At 48.5% G+C, this 14823-nt stretch overlaps 1 protein-coding gene across 20 annotated transcripts; it reads left to right on the top strand.

Annotated features, from left to right (window-relative positions):
* Positions 1 to 6204: 6204 nt before the first annotated feature.
* Positions 6205 to 14374, top strand: LOC145529824 (serpin A3-1). 20 transcript variants are annotated; one of them, XM_081550573.1, is made up of 7 exons: positions 6205 to 6299; positions 6918 to 7067; positions 7242 to 7361; positions 8883 to 9512; positions 11367 to 11637; positions 12767 to 12914; positions 13954 to 14374. In XM_081550573.1, exons 3-7 carry the CDS (start codon positions 7331 to 7333, stop codon positions 14143 to 14145), a joined length of 1272 nt encoding a protein of 423 aa, XP_081406699.1. In that variant the 5' UTR covers positions 6205 to 6299; positions 6918 to 7067; positions 7242 to 7330; the 3' UTR covers positions 14146 to 14374. The 20 variants fall into 20 exon arrangements, with proteins under 20 accessions (XP_081406699.1, XP_081406695.1, XP_081406692.1 ...); XM_081550569.1 differs by having other exon boundaries at positions 6918 to 7071; XM_081550566.1 differs by having other exon boundaries at positions 6894 to 7067.
* Positions 14375 to 14823: the final 449 nt, after the last annotated feature.

The raw sequence follows: 14823 nt of genomic DNA, 5'->3' as shown, positions 1-14823 counted from the left end.
TGCTTATTTTCATGGCAATTTAGTCATTTGCATAAATTCAAAATAATCTTCTCTGTTTAGAATAGGACACAACTGGAAAAACATTGAGTTATTACCAAGGTTTTGTCTGGAACGTCATATTCAAGAGTATGCGTAAACTCAATTTTTACCAGGCAGCTTTAAGAAACTAAGATTGACTTTACAGAGCCAAAAAACTCCAGGAAAAACAGTCTGGTACATTGCTTACAAGGTTCCCAGCTGTCTAATTAGGTGAGTAAGAAAGGTACTTCCTGGTAAGTACGAGAAGCTCAAGATATTTGGGGGATCTCAGGAAGGGAGGGAATTCACCTAAATCTATAGGCACTGCAGGTAAAATCTGATGGTAAGTATATCACTTGGCTTTCCTGGACTTCAGTTCAGTTCAGTCGCTCAGTCGTGTCCGACTCTTTGTGATCCCATGAATCACAGCACGCCAGGCCTCCCTGTCCATCACCAACTCCCGGAGTCTACCTAAACCCATGTCCATCGAGTCAGTGATGCCATCCAACCATCTCATCCTCTGTCGTCCCCTTCTCCTCCTGCCCCCAATCCTTCCCAGCATTAGGGTCTTTTCCAATGGGTCAACTCTTCACATGAGGTGGCCAAAGTATTGGAGTTTCAGCTTCAACATCAGTCCTTCCAATGAACACCCAGGACTGATCTCCTTTAGGATGGGCTGGTTGGGTCTCCTTGCAGTCCAAGGGACTCTCAAGAGCCTTCTCCAGCACCACAGTTCAAAAGCATCAATTCTTTGGTGCTCAGCTTTCTTCACTGTCCAACTCTCACATCCATACATGACCACTGGAAAAACCATAGCCTTGACTAGATGGACCTTTGTTGGCAAAGTAATGTCTCTGCTTTTAAATATGCTATCTACATTGGTCACAACCTTCCTTCCAAGGAGTAAGCGTCTTTTAATTTCATGGCTGCAATCACCATCAGCAGTGATTTTGGAGCCCCCCAAAATAAAGTCTGACACTGTTTCCACTGTTTCCCCATCTATTTCCCATGAAGTGATGGGACCAGATGCCATGATCTTAGTTTTCTGAATGTTGAGCTTTAAGCCAACTTTTTCACTCTCCTCTTTCACCTTCATCAAGAGGCTCTTTAGTTTTTCTTCACTTTCTGCCATAAGGGTGGTGTCATCTGCATATCTGAGGTTATTGATATTTCTCCCAGCAATCTTGATTCTAGCTTGTGTTTCTTCCAGCCCAGCGTTTCTCATGATGTACTCTGCATAGAAGTTAAATAAGCAGGGTGACAATATACAGCCTTGACGTACTCCTTTTCCTATTTGGAACCAGTCTGTTGTTCCATGTCCAGTTCTAATTGTTGCTTCCTGACCTGCATACAGGTTTCTCAAGAGACAGGTCAGATGGTCTGGTATTCCCATCTCTTTCAGAATTTTCCACAGTTTCTTGTGATCCACACAGTCAAAGGCTTTGGCATAGTCAATAAAGCAGAAATAGATGTTTTTCTGGAACTCTCTTGCTTTTTCAATGATTCAGCGGATGTTGGCAATTTGATCTCTGATTCCTCTGCCTTTTCTAAAACCAGCTTGAACATCAGGAAGTTCACAGTTCACATATGGCTGAAGCCTGGCTTAGAGAATTTGGAGCATTACTTTACTAGCATGTGAGATGAGTGCAATTGTGCGGTAGTTTGAGCATTCTTTGGCATTGTCTTTCTTTGGATTGGAATGAAAACTGACCTTTTCCAGTCCCGTGGCCACTGCTGAGTTTTCCAGATTTGCTGGCATATCGAGTGCAGCACTTTCACAGCATCATCTTTCAGGATTTGAAATAGCTCAAAGGGAATTCCATCACCTCCACTAGCTTTGTTCATAGTGATGCTTTCTAAGGCCCACTTGACTTCACATTCCAGAATGTCTAGCTCTAGGTGAGTAATCATACCATCATGATTATCTGGGTCGTGGAGATCTTTTTTGTACAGTTCTTCTGTGTATTCTTGCCACCTCTTCTTCATATCTTCTGCTTCTGTTAGGTCCATACCATTTCTGTCCTTTATTGAGCCTATCTTTGCATGAAATGTTCCCTTGGTATCTCTAATTTTCTTGAAGAGATCTCTAGTCTTTCCCAATCTGTTGTTTTCCTCTATTTCTTTGCATTGATTGCTGAGGAAGGCTTTCTTATTTCTCCTTGCTATTCTTTGGAACTCTGTGTTCAGAAGGGAATATCTTTCCTTTTCTCCTTTGCTTTTTGCTTCTCTTCTTTTCCCAGCTACTTGTAAGGCCTCCTCAGACAGCCATTTTGCTTTTTTGCATTTCTTTTCCATGGGGATGGTCTTGATCCCTGTCTCCTGTACAATGTCACGAACCTCTGCCCATAGTTCATCAGGCACTCTGTCTATCAGGTCTAGTCCCTTAAATCTATTTGTCACTTCCACTGTATAATCGTAAGGGATTTGATTTAGGTCATACCTGAATGGTCTAGTGGTCCTGGACTTCAGAGGCCTTTAAAAGTTGATCTGGGACTCCTAGTGAAAAGTTCCAGGAAAGCAGATTCAAAAGAGCTTATGCTATCAAATGCTTTTTGTTACACTTAGATAAATAATCAGGACAAGTTTGCTGATACCAGACTCACTTTAGTGAAAAAAATTAATCTTAATTTGGCAATATTTGGTGGAATGAGGGTGATTTTAGAGAGAAAAATTATGTTTCAGTAATGTGACTCTGTGGATAATAGATTCTAGTGCTGTTCACTCTCTTTGAGGTTTTGGTATTTACCTGTAAACTAAACTAGATCTGAATTCTAGTTTCCTCCAATATCGGGCTCTGATTCTCAAAACAACTGTTTTCAGTTTTTCCTCTAATCTTTTTGACTTAGAATCACGGAGAACTAAAACTGCTCTTTTTCTGAAGCCATACAAGCTAAAATGGACAACTTGATATAATGCTCAGGGAAATTACCATAATAGCTCATGTATAGGCAAGCTGTATACCAGTTGTTGTATGAGTGATTCAGAAAGTTTATATAAACACCAAAGGCCATCGTCAGAGACATTTCAAACTGCAAAAAGAGGCTTCAACACCTTGGCATCTAGAAATCTTCTTCAACTGGCTCCCTTCTAGACTTGGTGTCTTATTATTATCAAAATTGCAGCTAGTTATACTAATCATTCTTCTAATTTGTTCTTTATCATTTTTAAATTTCATATGCTTTGTGTCTTCCATTGCTGTACTATGACAGCCTCCAAAAGAATAATGGTAGCTGACTTCTGGAGGTGATTGATTTATCCAATAAGATTCCTCCTAATGAAGATCCATGAATTTCTCCTACAGTGAGTGCTGGCTAAGACTCACTTCTAGATGGTTCCTCAAACGTGGCCATAAACTCTCTAAAAGCATATCTCCTGCATGACCATCTCTTTCCCTCCTTTGTAAGACATGATTTCCTGGGAAGAAGTCTTCCTAGCACCAAAGAAGTCAGTGCTAATGCCAAGCAAACAAGCAGTTGATCACCAATGCTTTTGCCAAAAAGATCTTGAACAAGGGTATAAATCCGACTAGAAAAATCAAAATGAAGTCAATATTGCTAAAAGACTTTGGCCACCTAATGTGAAGAACCGACTCACTGGAAAAGACCCTGATTCTGGGAAAGATCGAAGGCAGGAGGAGAAGGGGATGACAGAGAATGAGATGGTTGGATGGCATCACCAACTTGATGGACATGAGTTTGAGCAAGCTCTGGGAGTTGATGATGAACAGGGAAGCCTGGCATGCTGCAGTCCATGGTGTTGCAGAGAGTCAGACATGACTGAGTGACTAAACTGAACTGATTGGTAAAAGACTCTCTAAAATGGAATCTGGAGGGCACTTAAGAATTGTGAATAATACACATCTCAACCCAAATGGATTCTGAACTTTAACCAATTATTTTCTTAACATCAACATCCAGAACATCTGCCCAATCTTCAGATTCAAGATACGTACCATATTCTTATCCTAAAATAATTCATGACTACCTATCTACTTATTGGAATCTTATCTTAAAAAATCTTGACAGCCTATCTCTTAAAGGCAATCATTTACTTTCTTGTGTCAGAGTCAGTCATAATTCTTGCCAGATAACTTTAACAGCCTTATGGTTTTTGTCTTTATAAGCTTCCGACCTTTCTCCTCCTTGGAACACTCTTTTGATTTTACCTGAAATGATATCTTCCAAACTGCAATTCCAAAGACTCCATGTTGCAGACTTCTGTGTTTTTTTTAGCACATAATCTGCTCCCCATCAACATCTTAGGTTACATGGCTGTGCCCCATCAACCTATAAGATGTATATGAATCACTTGGGGAGATTATCAGAAGACAGACTGTGTATTAGTAGGTCTGGTATTGGTCCCAAAAGTTTGCCTTTCTACAAGCTCCTGCAGTTGGTCCCCAAGCCACATTTGAATATGGCAAGGGTGTCAAAGCTTTTTCCTCATGGGCAAGAGTATCTCTTAAGACATCAGTATGCCATTAATTTTTTTTTTTCCTTTTGTGTGGTTCATAACTATTTATGAGATCTCCTGGACACAGAGGAGAGGATATTGAAAAAGGATTCCTGGCTCAGGAGGTAAACATGTTCCAGTAATCCTGTAGCCTCAGTGGCCTGTAGAGAGATGTCCTGGAGGGTATTGCTTCAAATAGAGGAGCCATTAGATTCAGCAATAGTGCAACTGATATTATCTTTGTTTACATTCTGTGTTGTAATTCCCTTATGTTCTGATCAGGCCCTAGTAACACTGTGCCATGACCACCCTTGCATAACTGATGCTGTGGAAATGAAAAAAAAAGTCCTCTATGAATACTAGGGACCAAGCAGACCAATGACGCTTCTTAAAGCTCAGAGAAGAAGCTGAAAGATGGTCAGAGGTGGCTAGAGGTATATGTGGCCCTGGAGTATTAGATGGGAACTCCAGGTGACTGGTGGCACCCAGGACTTTTTAGACCTATACATCATCCTGAAAGTTAGCTGGAAAAAGTAGAAAACTCTTCTGCCTTTACATTGCCTGAAGGTCCAGACTAAGCCATTTTGGCCTTAAGGAAAATGATAGCTCTCCTGGAGCTAGATAATTTGAGAACACACAGGGAAAATGTGGGGACAATGTTAGTAATGATACCTAATGTCTATTCTCATTGTCTCTCAAGGTAATTATCCCCTCCCCAACTTTCAGCTAGGGCATGGCACCCAGTGTGGAATATTGGCTGCACCAAATAGCCTCCCTTGCAGCTAGGTGTGACTATAAGACCAAGCTCTGGCTGACAGAACAGAAGTGGAAATGACATACGCAACATTTAGCACATTTCATTCAAAGAAAAAGGTGTGTTTTTCTCTTTCCCTCTGGCCCTTAACTGGAATGTGGACTCAGCAATGATCCATCTGGGAAAGGGCAAATAAACATCAGAAATGGCAGGACAAGATAGAAGGAACTTGGGTCCTGACAAAGTAGGGGCCAACATGTCAACCCACTGCCTGCATCTGGACCTACATGGGAGGGAGATAAAATGCAGTTTTGTTTCATCCACTGTTTCATCGGAATTCTGTGTAGCTTAAAAATATGTAACTATTCTGGAAATATTTGGTGCCCGAAAGGATGTAAACTTTCATTTCAGGAAGGGTGGGGCCAAAATCTTCTTAGTCATATCAATGCTTTACAGTCAACAAGTATTTACTAAGTAGTTAGAGGTGGCAGAACTGTACAACTACCTCCCAAACCCCCCACCCCCACCATCAAATCCTGTCCTACTAGAGCTTACATTTAGTGCTATTTCACTCAGTGTTTGTAGAGACCTTGGTCAGGGAAATTTTGTTATCTTCATTTCAGAGGTGAGGAGATTAAGGATGAGGGATGTACAGTAAGTTGCTTGAGGTCACTGGAGAAGGAAATGGCAACCCACTCCAGTATTCTTGCTTAGAGAATCCTGTGTACAGAGGAGCCTGGTGGGCTGCTGTCTATAGGGTCGCACATAGTCGGACACGACCGAAGCGACTTAGCAGCAACAGCAGCTTGAGGTCACACCTGGTGAGTAGTACTTCTTTGATTGAGGTATTCAATCCAAAGCCAGTGGTTTCCAAACTGCTTGGTGGAATTCCTACAGGTCACAAAGGTCTGTCAAGGGTTGTCATGGATGGAGGGTTGTGACTATGAGGGATAAAAAGGAAGGATTTTCCCATGAGCCCTAGAAAGACCTGGGATTAGCTCAAAAAGAAACCTAAGGAGACCTCAAGGCCAGAGATGAAGGTCAACTAGCTATTACGGTGGACCAATAGTGAAGGGTAAGGACAAAGGCCAAGACACAGCAGAACCCCAAAGATAGATGGTGCCAGAGACCAGAGGCCCCAGGCCCTTGTGCTCTAAACCCTCTCAGGGCCCTCACACTCCCTCTCTGGGAAAGTCAGTCTTGCTGTAGACAAAGTGAGTTACCTGTTAAAACACATCAGAGATTGTGTTTGGTGATTCCTATCACATACACACAGGCACACACACATACACAAATTAAAGAAAGGTGGCTTATAAAAGAAACACAACACAATGCTAGCGGGGCTGTCCCAGAGGGACACAATTCTAGGGAAAGTTTTCCAGCATCCTTCTCTACAGTCTTTAGATTTTTACATGGTCCTCAATGAGAATATCATAAACAAGGGGGAAACTAACAAGGCCAACATTGCTTTTAAAATCACAATAGTCAGGGATATTTTTCAATCTCCTTTTTTACATATGCTAAATTTTCACATACTGTTCAGTGAGTTTTCTTAAACAGGAGAAAACACTCTCAAGGGAAATTTTTAAAATTTTCAGTTTTAAGAGACAAAAAATTAGTGGTTTCTGTAACTAGGTTGTTCAAATAGATTTGGTGAAATCTGTACCAGGAATGGTCATCTGCCCATTTCCAGTCAGAGGACAGAGTCCTGTGTTGTCCCCACCTACATTTCACAAGCCTGGGAGGAGGTCTTTGCAGGATAAATAGGCAACAGCACCCGAGAAACTCCAGCATCTGGGCAGGTGGCAGCTCTGGATCCAGTGTCCATATCCCGCTCTCCCAGGCAGGTAATCCGTGATGCTCCCACATTGGGAGTCAAGGGACCGCTTTCCCAGAGTGGTTCTGGCCTCAGTCAGGGGTCGGTAGAACCTGAGGCAGGAGGGAGGCGGGAGGATGTGTGTCCGATGCTGGGAGGGTTCTGAGTCCTCTGAAGACCAGTCCTCTCTCTGGGTCTCAGTGTTCATCCTGCAAAGGGAGGGACGTGCCACCAGGACTTCTGGGAGCATTTCTGCTTTTGAGTCTTTGGGATTGTGATTCAAGCCAGCTATGCCCCATCCAGCTGTGCACCCACCATCAGGTCAGAGCTCCCCCAAGGGCCCTGAGGTGGATCTCCTTGCCTGGCACAGGGTGCTGCTCTCAGAGAGCCCTGGGGACAGAATTAGTACAGTGGATCCTTCTGGGCAGACGCTGCAGGATCTCCAGGGGGGTTTTCTGGGCTCCACTGTCCTGGGCTCGCAGCCAAGTGGACAGGAAGTGAGTCTGTCCAGAGCCAGATAGGAACTGAACACAGCCAGCCCTCCAACATGGCCAAATATACAGGAGCTACTTCTCCAGATATAATTTTTGAGGAAAATGTTTAACACTTTTCTAAAGAAATGAAATGTTTGCATCAGCCCCAAATTGGGGCAATTGCTTCCCTCTGTGCCCAGGCATGTTTGGGACCTTTCCCCTGGTCTCTGGACAAGACTCAGCTCAGGCTCCTCCTTTCCAATTCCTCCTCCTCCCCTCCCCACCACACCATCTAAGCAGCCCTCTTTCCGCTAAACCCTGAGATGAGGGGCAGAGGCTGCAGGGAAACAGCCCTCTTTGCTGAGGTCACCAGTTTGACCTCAGTCTCTCTGAGGCTCCTGAGCAGTACCTCAGTCCTCTGTCCCCAGGGATCACAGTCTGGCTTGTAGAGTCCTAGAGAGGGTGGCTAGCGGAGGGGTGACACCTCTGGAACTCCTCTTAGGAGCCCAGCACCTTCACCCCGTATGTCACCTGAGCCGTTCCACATGTTGGACAGAGGTGGGAATTGAGGATCAGAGAGGTTCAGTCCCTGCTCATCATCACACAGCACTCACAGGTGGTCCAAATGAAATCCTCGACGCGGTCTCTGAGACTCTGAGCTCACCCTGCTTCTCCCACTAGGAGGCCTTTCCAGGTTCCTGACGGAAATATCCTCCACGTGTCCACCTGGCAGGGGCTGAGAAGAACGCTCTCCCCTCCTTGTTCTTCACACCAGCCCTCCTCAGGGCAGCCAGGTGCCAACACGGCTCCTGCTGCCTGTGGTGGCCTCTCTCCTGAACCCTCACTGTGACCAGGCACCTCGATGGGAGAGCCTCCCTGAGGTCACACCCTTGTCCTCGGAGGTGGGGAGAGGCGCTGTGTCCTTTGATCAGTGCAGGGCTCCTCCCTGGGGGACAGAGAGGGCACACGGTGGGAAAGGAGCCCTGCTTCCCAGGACCCTCTGACGTGTCAGCTCCCAGGAAGAGGAAGATGAGTTCTCACTGGATAGCACCTCACACCCATCACCAGCTGCCCCACCCTGGAGCCAGGCACCCGAGGCTCCTCACCCCCACTCCTGCACTGCTTGCTGTGTGACCTTGGAAAAGCCCCTTCCCCTCTCTGTGCCCAGTCTCTCCACTGGGGAAATTGGTAACAACCACAGGACTTGATCAAACACTGAGAGATAGCCCAGAACCTCCTCGTGTATGTAAGGAGCCCAGGAAGCTTCCTACTCCTGGGAGGTCAGAGAGAACAGAGACCACGGGGGACAGTGGGTGGGGGTTGGGATGTCATCTAATACACGGAGACTTAAAGGAGCTTTGCTTTTCAGACATGAGGGCAGAGAGAATGTCTCCCTTTCTGGCTCTGGGGCTCCTGCTGGCTGGGATCTGCTCCAGTGTCCACTGCCTCCCGGAGAATTTGATGGTGAAGGACCAACGCAGAAGGGTGGATGATCACGCATTAACCTCCAGCAACACTGACTTCGCCTTCAGCCTCTACAAGCAGTTGGTTTTGAAGAACCCCGATAAGAATGTCATCTTCTCCCCACTGAGCGTCTCCATAGCCTTGGCCTTCCTGTCTCTGGGGGCCCGAAACACCACACTGACAGAGATCCTAGAAGGTCTCAAGTTCAACCTCTCAGAGATCCAGGAGACAGAGATCCACCAGAGCTTCCAGCACCTTCTGCAGACACTCAATCGACCCAGCAACCAGCTGCAGCTGAACGTGGGCAACGCCATGTTTGTGCAGGACCAGCTGAAGCTGCTGGACAAGTTCATAGAAGATGCCCAGGTGCTGTACTCCTCCGAGGCCTTCTCGACCAACTTCAGGGATAATGAAGCTGCCAGGCGTCTAATAAACAACTATGTGAAGAATAAAACCCAGGGGAAAATTGAGGAGCTGTTCAAGGACCTTTCTCCAAGAACAGAGTTGGTCCTCGTGAATTACATCTACTTTAAAGGTGGGTGCCCACTTTGAGTCAGAAGGAAACTCACCTTTAGTTTTGTGTCTTCACGGCTATTTCTATTTCAGCTCAGCCAAATGTGTTGCTGGACATCATAGAGGGAGCTGACATTAGTGCGGACAGCTTGCGCACTAAGACCCTGTCCCCATCACAGTCTTTGTCTATTTGGGGGTTTTCTAAATCACAGCTGTCATTGCAGCACACAAGGGCAGGGGAGCCATTAACCCTTTGTCTGAGCCACAGTGAAGCGAAAGTTTCTCAGTCGTGTCTGACTCTGTGACCCTGTGGACTGTAGCCTGTCAGGCTCCTCTGTCCATGGAATTCCCTAGGTCAGAATACTGAAGGGGTCGCCGTTCCCTTCTTCAGGGGATCTTCCCAACCAAGGGATCGAACCCAGGTCTCATGCATTACAGGCAGATTCTTTACCATCTGAGCCACAGGGAGCGTTTTATTCTCAAACTTGCCTGACTGCCTGGAGGAAGGAGCTTTCCTCTAAGGTCACTCTGGAGTGGCCGGGAACCCCAGTTTCTTTTAGCACATGCAAGGAAGGCCACTGCTCCGCATACTGCAGGCTGTGTCTGACCTGGGCTCCCTCTAAGGGGACTTGGTCTCCGCGGGTGGAGGTGGGGCTGGTGGCCAGCTTCATGCTGTGACAGCCTCTGAGCAGCCTGGCCAACTCAAGGAACTTCAGTTGTGCTCCGTTATAGCTATGAGGGTAGCATTGGCAAGGCCAACACCAGAGGGAAGCCTCAGGGAAGGACAATCTCCGGGACAGACTCTTTTCCAGATTCTAGCTGGTCCAGGGCCCAGTCCCATTGAGAGAAACCCAATACAGCAAACCTGATCCTGGAAACTCATAAGGGGCAGAGTGAAGGCAGAAATATTTCACACCTGGAGCCAGCACTGCAAAAGGGACACGGAATAAAGACACAAAGAATGATCATTGAGCGAGGGGTGGTCAGGTGCCTAAGGGACACCAGCTGGGGGCACATGTTCGCCCTGAACCGCGGACTTCTGGCAGAGCCCTGACTAGCCCTCCTGGATCTGTATTTTCCTCTGTAAATGAAGGCATGGATTCCCAGTTCTCCGGAAAATTGTTAATAATCCAGGCCAGATCTACTATGTTTGTTCCTTGACTTTTCTGTGTTCTCATCTCCTACCACCCTGACCTGTCCCAGGACTTTCTCCTCCCCTGGGGCACCCCACCAGCCCAGCTTTCCCTCTCCTCCTGTCTCTAACCATGGGGACACAGGCAGGGCTGGAAACAAAGCAGGAAGCAGAGGTGGATCTATACTCCATGAAGCCCCAGGGCTCCAATCTCCCCAAGAAGCCCACCCCTCGACACTAAGGTCTCCATCTTCCTTGGGGGACACCCAAGCCCCCTCCTCTGTTGGCCCCGCCCTGCCCTCCGGGTCCCCGTGTGGCTCCTGCTCTAGCCGGGCTCACAAGGCTGTGGGGACGTGTGTCCTCCCTACAAAGCCAGCGAGTAACACCTGGTCACTAACATGTGCCCTTGAAGGACCAGGTGGTCCCATATCTCCCAGGGCCAAGTCTCATCCTCACCTCTCCCTTGCCCTCCACATTCCTGTTGACTTTGCATGTAGCACAACTAACCAGCATTGTTTCATGTCTCGCTTCCCAATCCTGACCTGCAGGCTTCACCCCCTGTCCCCAAGGGCTCACCCACCTGCCCAGGTGTATGGGTACACCGAGCAGATCTGTCCCCAGGGGCACGTGGTATGGTGGGCTGCTGGCATGGGGAGGGTCTTCCCTGCTCAGGGACCAGGGCCAAGGAGGGAGAGACCGCAGCTCTTGCACTCACAGACTCCTCACTTGTCCCCCCGCCTCCAGCCCGGTGGAAGATCCCCTTTGACCCCAAACACACTCAGCAGGCAGAGTTCCACGTGAGCGAGAACAAGACCGTGGAGGTGCCCATGATGACCCTTGGCCTGGAAACCCCTTACTTCCGGGACGAGGAGCTGGGCTGCACGCTGGTGGAGCTCATGTACACCAGCAACGACAGTGCCCTCTTCATCCTCCCCGACGAGGGCAAAATGCAGGACCTGGAAGCCAAGCTGATCCCGGAGACGCTGACAAGGTGGCGAGATTCCCTGCGGCCCAGGTAACTCCCTGGGACCTGGAGCTGTGCGTTCACCTGCCTTCTCGATCCTTCCCCCTCTTCCTGGACTCCTGACCCCCAGCAACAGGGCCTCAGGAATGTGCAGGCCCCGGGGCAGAGGTGGGAGTACCCACCTGGGGATGACCTTGCCCTTTGCTGCCTGCCTGGCTCAGGGCTTGAATCCTTCTTTAAGATGATCACATCTGAGAGCGTGGGAGCTGAAGGTTCATCTCACATTAACAAGGGCTAAGTCATGAGGACTCAACATGACCCCCAACACTCAGGAGCTTCTCCTCATGACTCCTTCTCTTGAAGGTAGAAGGAGCGGTGTAAGAATCAGGTGAAGGCCCAGATGTGATGGGTTCTGAGGACAATATTTGCACTGCCTTTCCATTATAATCACTCATTCATTCATTGACCCAGTCAGCACTGGTTGACTAGATTAATTGAGGACATACTATGCCGCAGGGACTAACTTAGACCCTGTGGGTGGTCAGCAAATAAAACGCTAAATTCTCTGTCCTCATGGCACTCTGTAGTTGTGGGAAACAGACTGGAAATAAATACAAACTCTTCGTTGGGTTGAGAGGGGACAAGTGGGGAGCTGGGGAGAGTAAAGCAGAGTAAAAGGGTGAAGAAAATCGCATCCAGAGGTAGTTTGTGATGGTAAATAGGGTGGCCCTTAGGTGTTTTTGCAGTGAGAGACCGAGCCTTCTGGATGTGTTGGGAAAAAGCCAAGAGAATAACCAGGGCAAAGCCTCTGAGGCAGGAGTGAGCCTGGTGAGGTTGAGGATTAGTGAGGCCAGAGCAGGAGAGCAGAGGGAGTGAGAGGGGAAGCTGGGCGAGGTCAGGGTCCCCCGGAGGGTGGACGCAGGTCACTGGGGGCCTTGCAGACTCCTTAACCTCCCCCTGCCCTGGTGCCTGCTGGCATGTTAGACTCCTGCACATTGGAATGGAAAATTACCAAAATAAGGGGATTTAGCCCGAGGGGTCTAGAAATTGAGAAAAAGAGTCCTTCTTCTGGGGAGAAAGGGGTTGGTTAAGAGGAATCCTTGGAAGACCATGCTGTGAGGTGGGAAAAGGCGGACATCTTTTCAAGCAGGTGTTCAAATTTGTTTTCCTCGTTTCCTAGTCGAATACATGAACTCTACCTGCCAAAATTTTCCATCAAAAGCCACTATGAACTGAATGACATCCTTTTCCAGCTGGGTATTAAGAAAATATTCACCAGTCCTGACCTGTCAGGAATCACAGGGACCGGGGACCTGGTAGTCACCCAGGTGAGTCTTAAGTTTGGACAATTCATACTCCCATAAGAGAGCGAAACGTGGAGGCCAGTCAGATGGCAGGTCACCTTGAATTTGTAAAATAATTGCTTTCCCTGTGACTCAGTCTCCCTCCCTGGGACTCCTCAAGCCCAGGAGAGCTAGGTTACAATCATGGTGACATCAGGTTCCACCTTCCCTGAATTATAAAGTGACACAGAAGCCTGTCACTGGGAAGGACCGGAGTGGAAACAGCAGTGGACCCCATGCCAGGCTCCATCTTTCAGTGCCTGTAGAGGGGAGCGATTACATTTCTGCAACCCCCAACTTTTCATCTTTAAAAGGAGCATATAGTTCTTGGTTCCTGTTTGGTGCCTAGCAGAGCAGGTAAGAGGTTATAGGTACTAACAAAGTCTATAAAGCAATCGTGATGAAAATGCACTAAGAACATGTGAGAGGAACACCCAGTGTCTTGGTACTGTGATCCTAGAGGCAGAGAAGTCAGAGTGAATGGTGGGGTGGGGTGTGACTTGGCAGCCCTGCAGTCTTCCCTGCACCCCACCTGCCAGAGGACCTGATAAAGGAGGGATAGGTGCTATGGGGCTTTGTGGTGCAGGGATGGGAAGCCAATCCTAGGCAAGGTAGCTGAGGGCTCAAGGACATGTCAGCTGGGGCAGGAGAGGAGCAGAAAGCAGTGCTCGCCCATCAGTTGCTTTGACATGGAGGGACTGTGGACAGTTGCCTGCAAGAAAATGCCTTGACCTGGCCCCTTCCCCTATACTAGGGGGTCTTCTGAGGCAGCACTGTCTCTGGGTTAGGAGAGTGAGTCCCTGTTCTTTGCCTCTCTGACGCTGGGCACTTCACTCACAGACTTTGCCTTCAGTTTGCACGTCTATGTATCACAACTATGCAAACAGTGGACAGTTTGTTGGGAGGACAGCAGAGTGACAGGCCAGAGGCAGGTGGGTGAATGTCAGTCCCCTTAGAGGCGCTGGGTGACTGCTCTCCTCCACCCACCCCGTCTCCTGTGGGTAATGCTCTGGTATCCCCACAGGTGGTCCACAGCGCTGCACTGGACGTGGACGAGGAGGGCACGGAAGGAGCTGCTGCCACAGGAATCACCATGGAAAGAACGTTCTTGAGAACCATTGTGCGTTTCAACAGGCCCTTCCTGATTGCCATAGTTTTCAAAGACACCCAGAGCATCATCTTTTTGGGGAAAGTCACCAACCCCAGTCAAGTCTAGAGCTCCCCTCCAAGTTGTGGGTCCCCTCCCTAAGGAATGAGGGCCCAGGTCCTTGGGTGCAGCCTAGCCCCCGGGCAGTGAGGATGCACCCTACCTGGCCCTACCTGCTCACCTCTAGGGAGGTGACAGTGACTCTGCTGAAGGCTCTACATGGACAGGGAGTTTGTATCTGGGTCACAAGGAGCCTCTGAAACCTCTGGCAGCAATAAACCACCTTCCTCAGACTGCACTCTTTCCTGTGTGTCTCCGCCCTGCTTCTGCCTGAGCCCTGAGGCCAACCCCCCGGACTTACCACATCTGCTCAGCCCACCCCAGACTCTGAGCCCCTCTGCCCCAGCCTCACCAGCCAGCCCAGGAGCAGGCTTCGCCCCTGTGACCAAGCCTGCTCGACCACAGGTCCAGGACTGAAAGGGGCTCTGCTGCCTGATGCCCACTTTCAGTGGCTCTGATTCCAAGTCCAGGTTCACCCCTCCCGCCCCAGCACCCACAGTATGCCCTTTTCTGGCACAGCCCCTGGATTCCTCGATCCTGCAGCTGAGCTGGGCTTTCCTCCCCTAGAACCTCCCTTCTGCCTCCCAGCAGCAAACCTGGGAGACTAAATGCTTCCAGGATCCCAGCTGAGCTCCTCCACCTCCTGACCAGTTCCACCTCCTCCCCTGACAGACGATCCCCATCAGC

Source organism: Giraffa tippelskirchi, chromosome 12, assembly GCF_054371585.1.
Source record: "Giraffa tippelskirchi isolate mGirTip1 chromosome 12, T2T-mGirTip1v1.2.pri, whole genome shotgun sequence".
NCBI lineage: Eukaryota > Metazoa > Chordata > Mammalia > Artiodactyla > Giraffidae > Giraffa > Giraffa tippelskirchi.
The sequence above is the reverse complement of the archived record's forward strand: the minus strand, read 5'-3'. Positions and strand labels throughout refer to the sequence as shown.

Bases quoted from the DNA above. Each gene is read 5' to 3' on its own strand.
- LOC145529824 (XM_081550573.1), top strand. From the start codon at position 7,331: ATGCCCCATCCAGCTGTGCACCCACCATCAG. The intron at 9,513-11,366 runs GTGGGTGCCCAC...CCCCGCCTCCAG, and splicing joins GAATTACATCTACTTTAAAG to CCCGGTGGAAGATCCCCTTT. The intron at 12,915-13,953 runs GTGAGTCTTAAG...GTATCCCCACAG, and splicing joins GGGACCTGGTAGTCACCCAG to GTGGTCCACAGCGCTGCACT.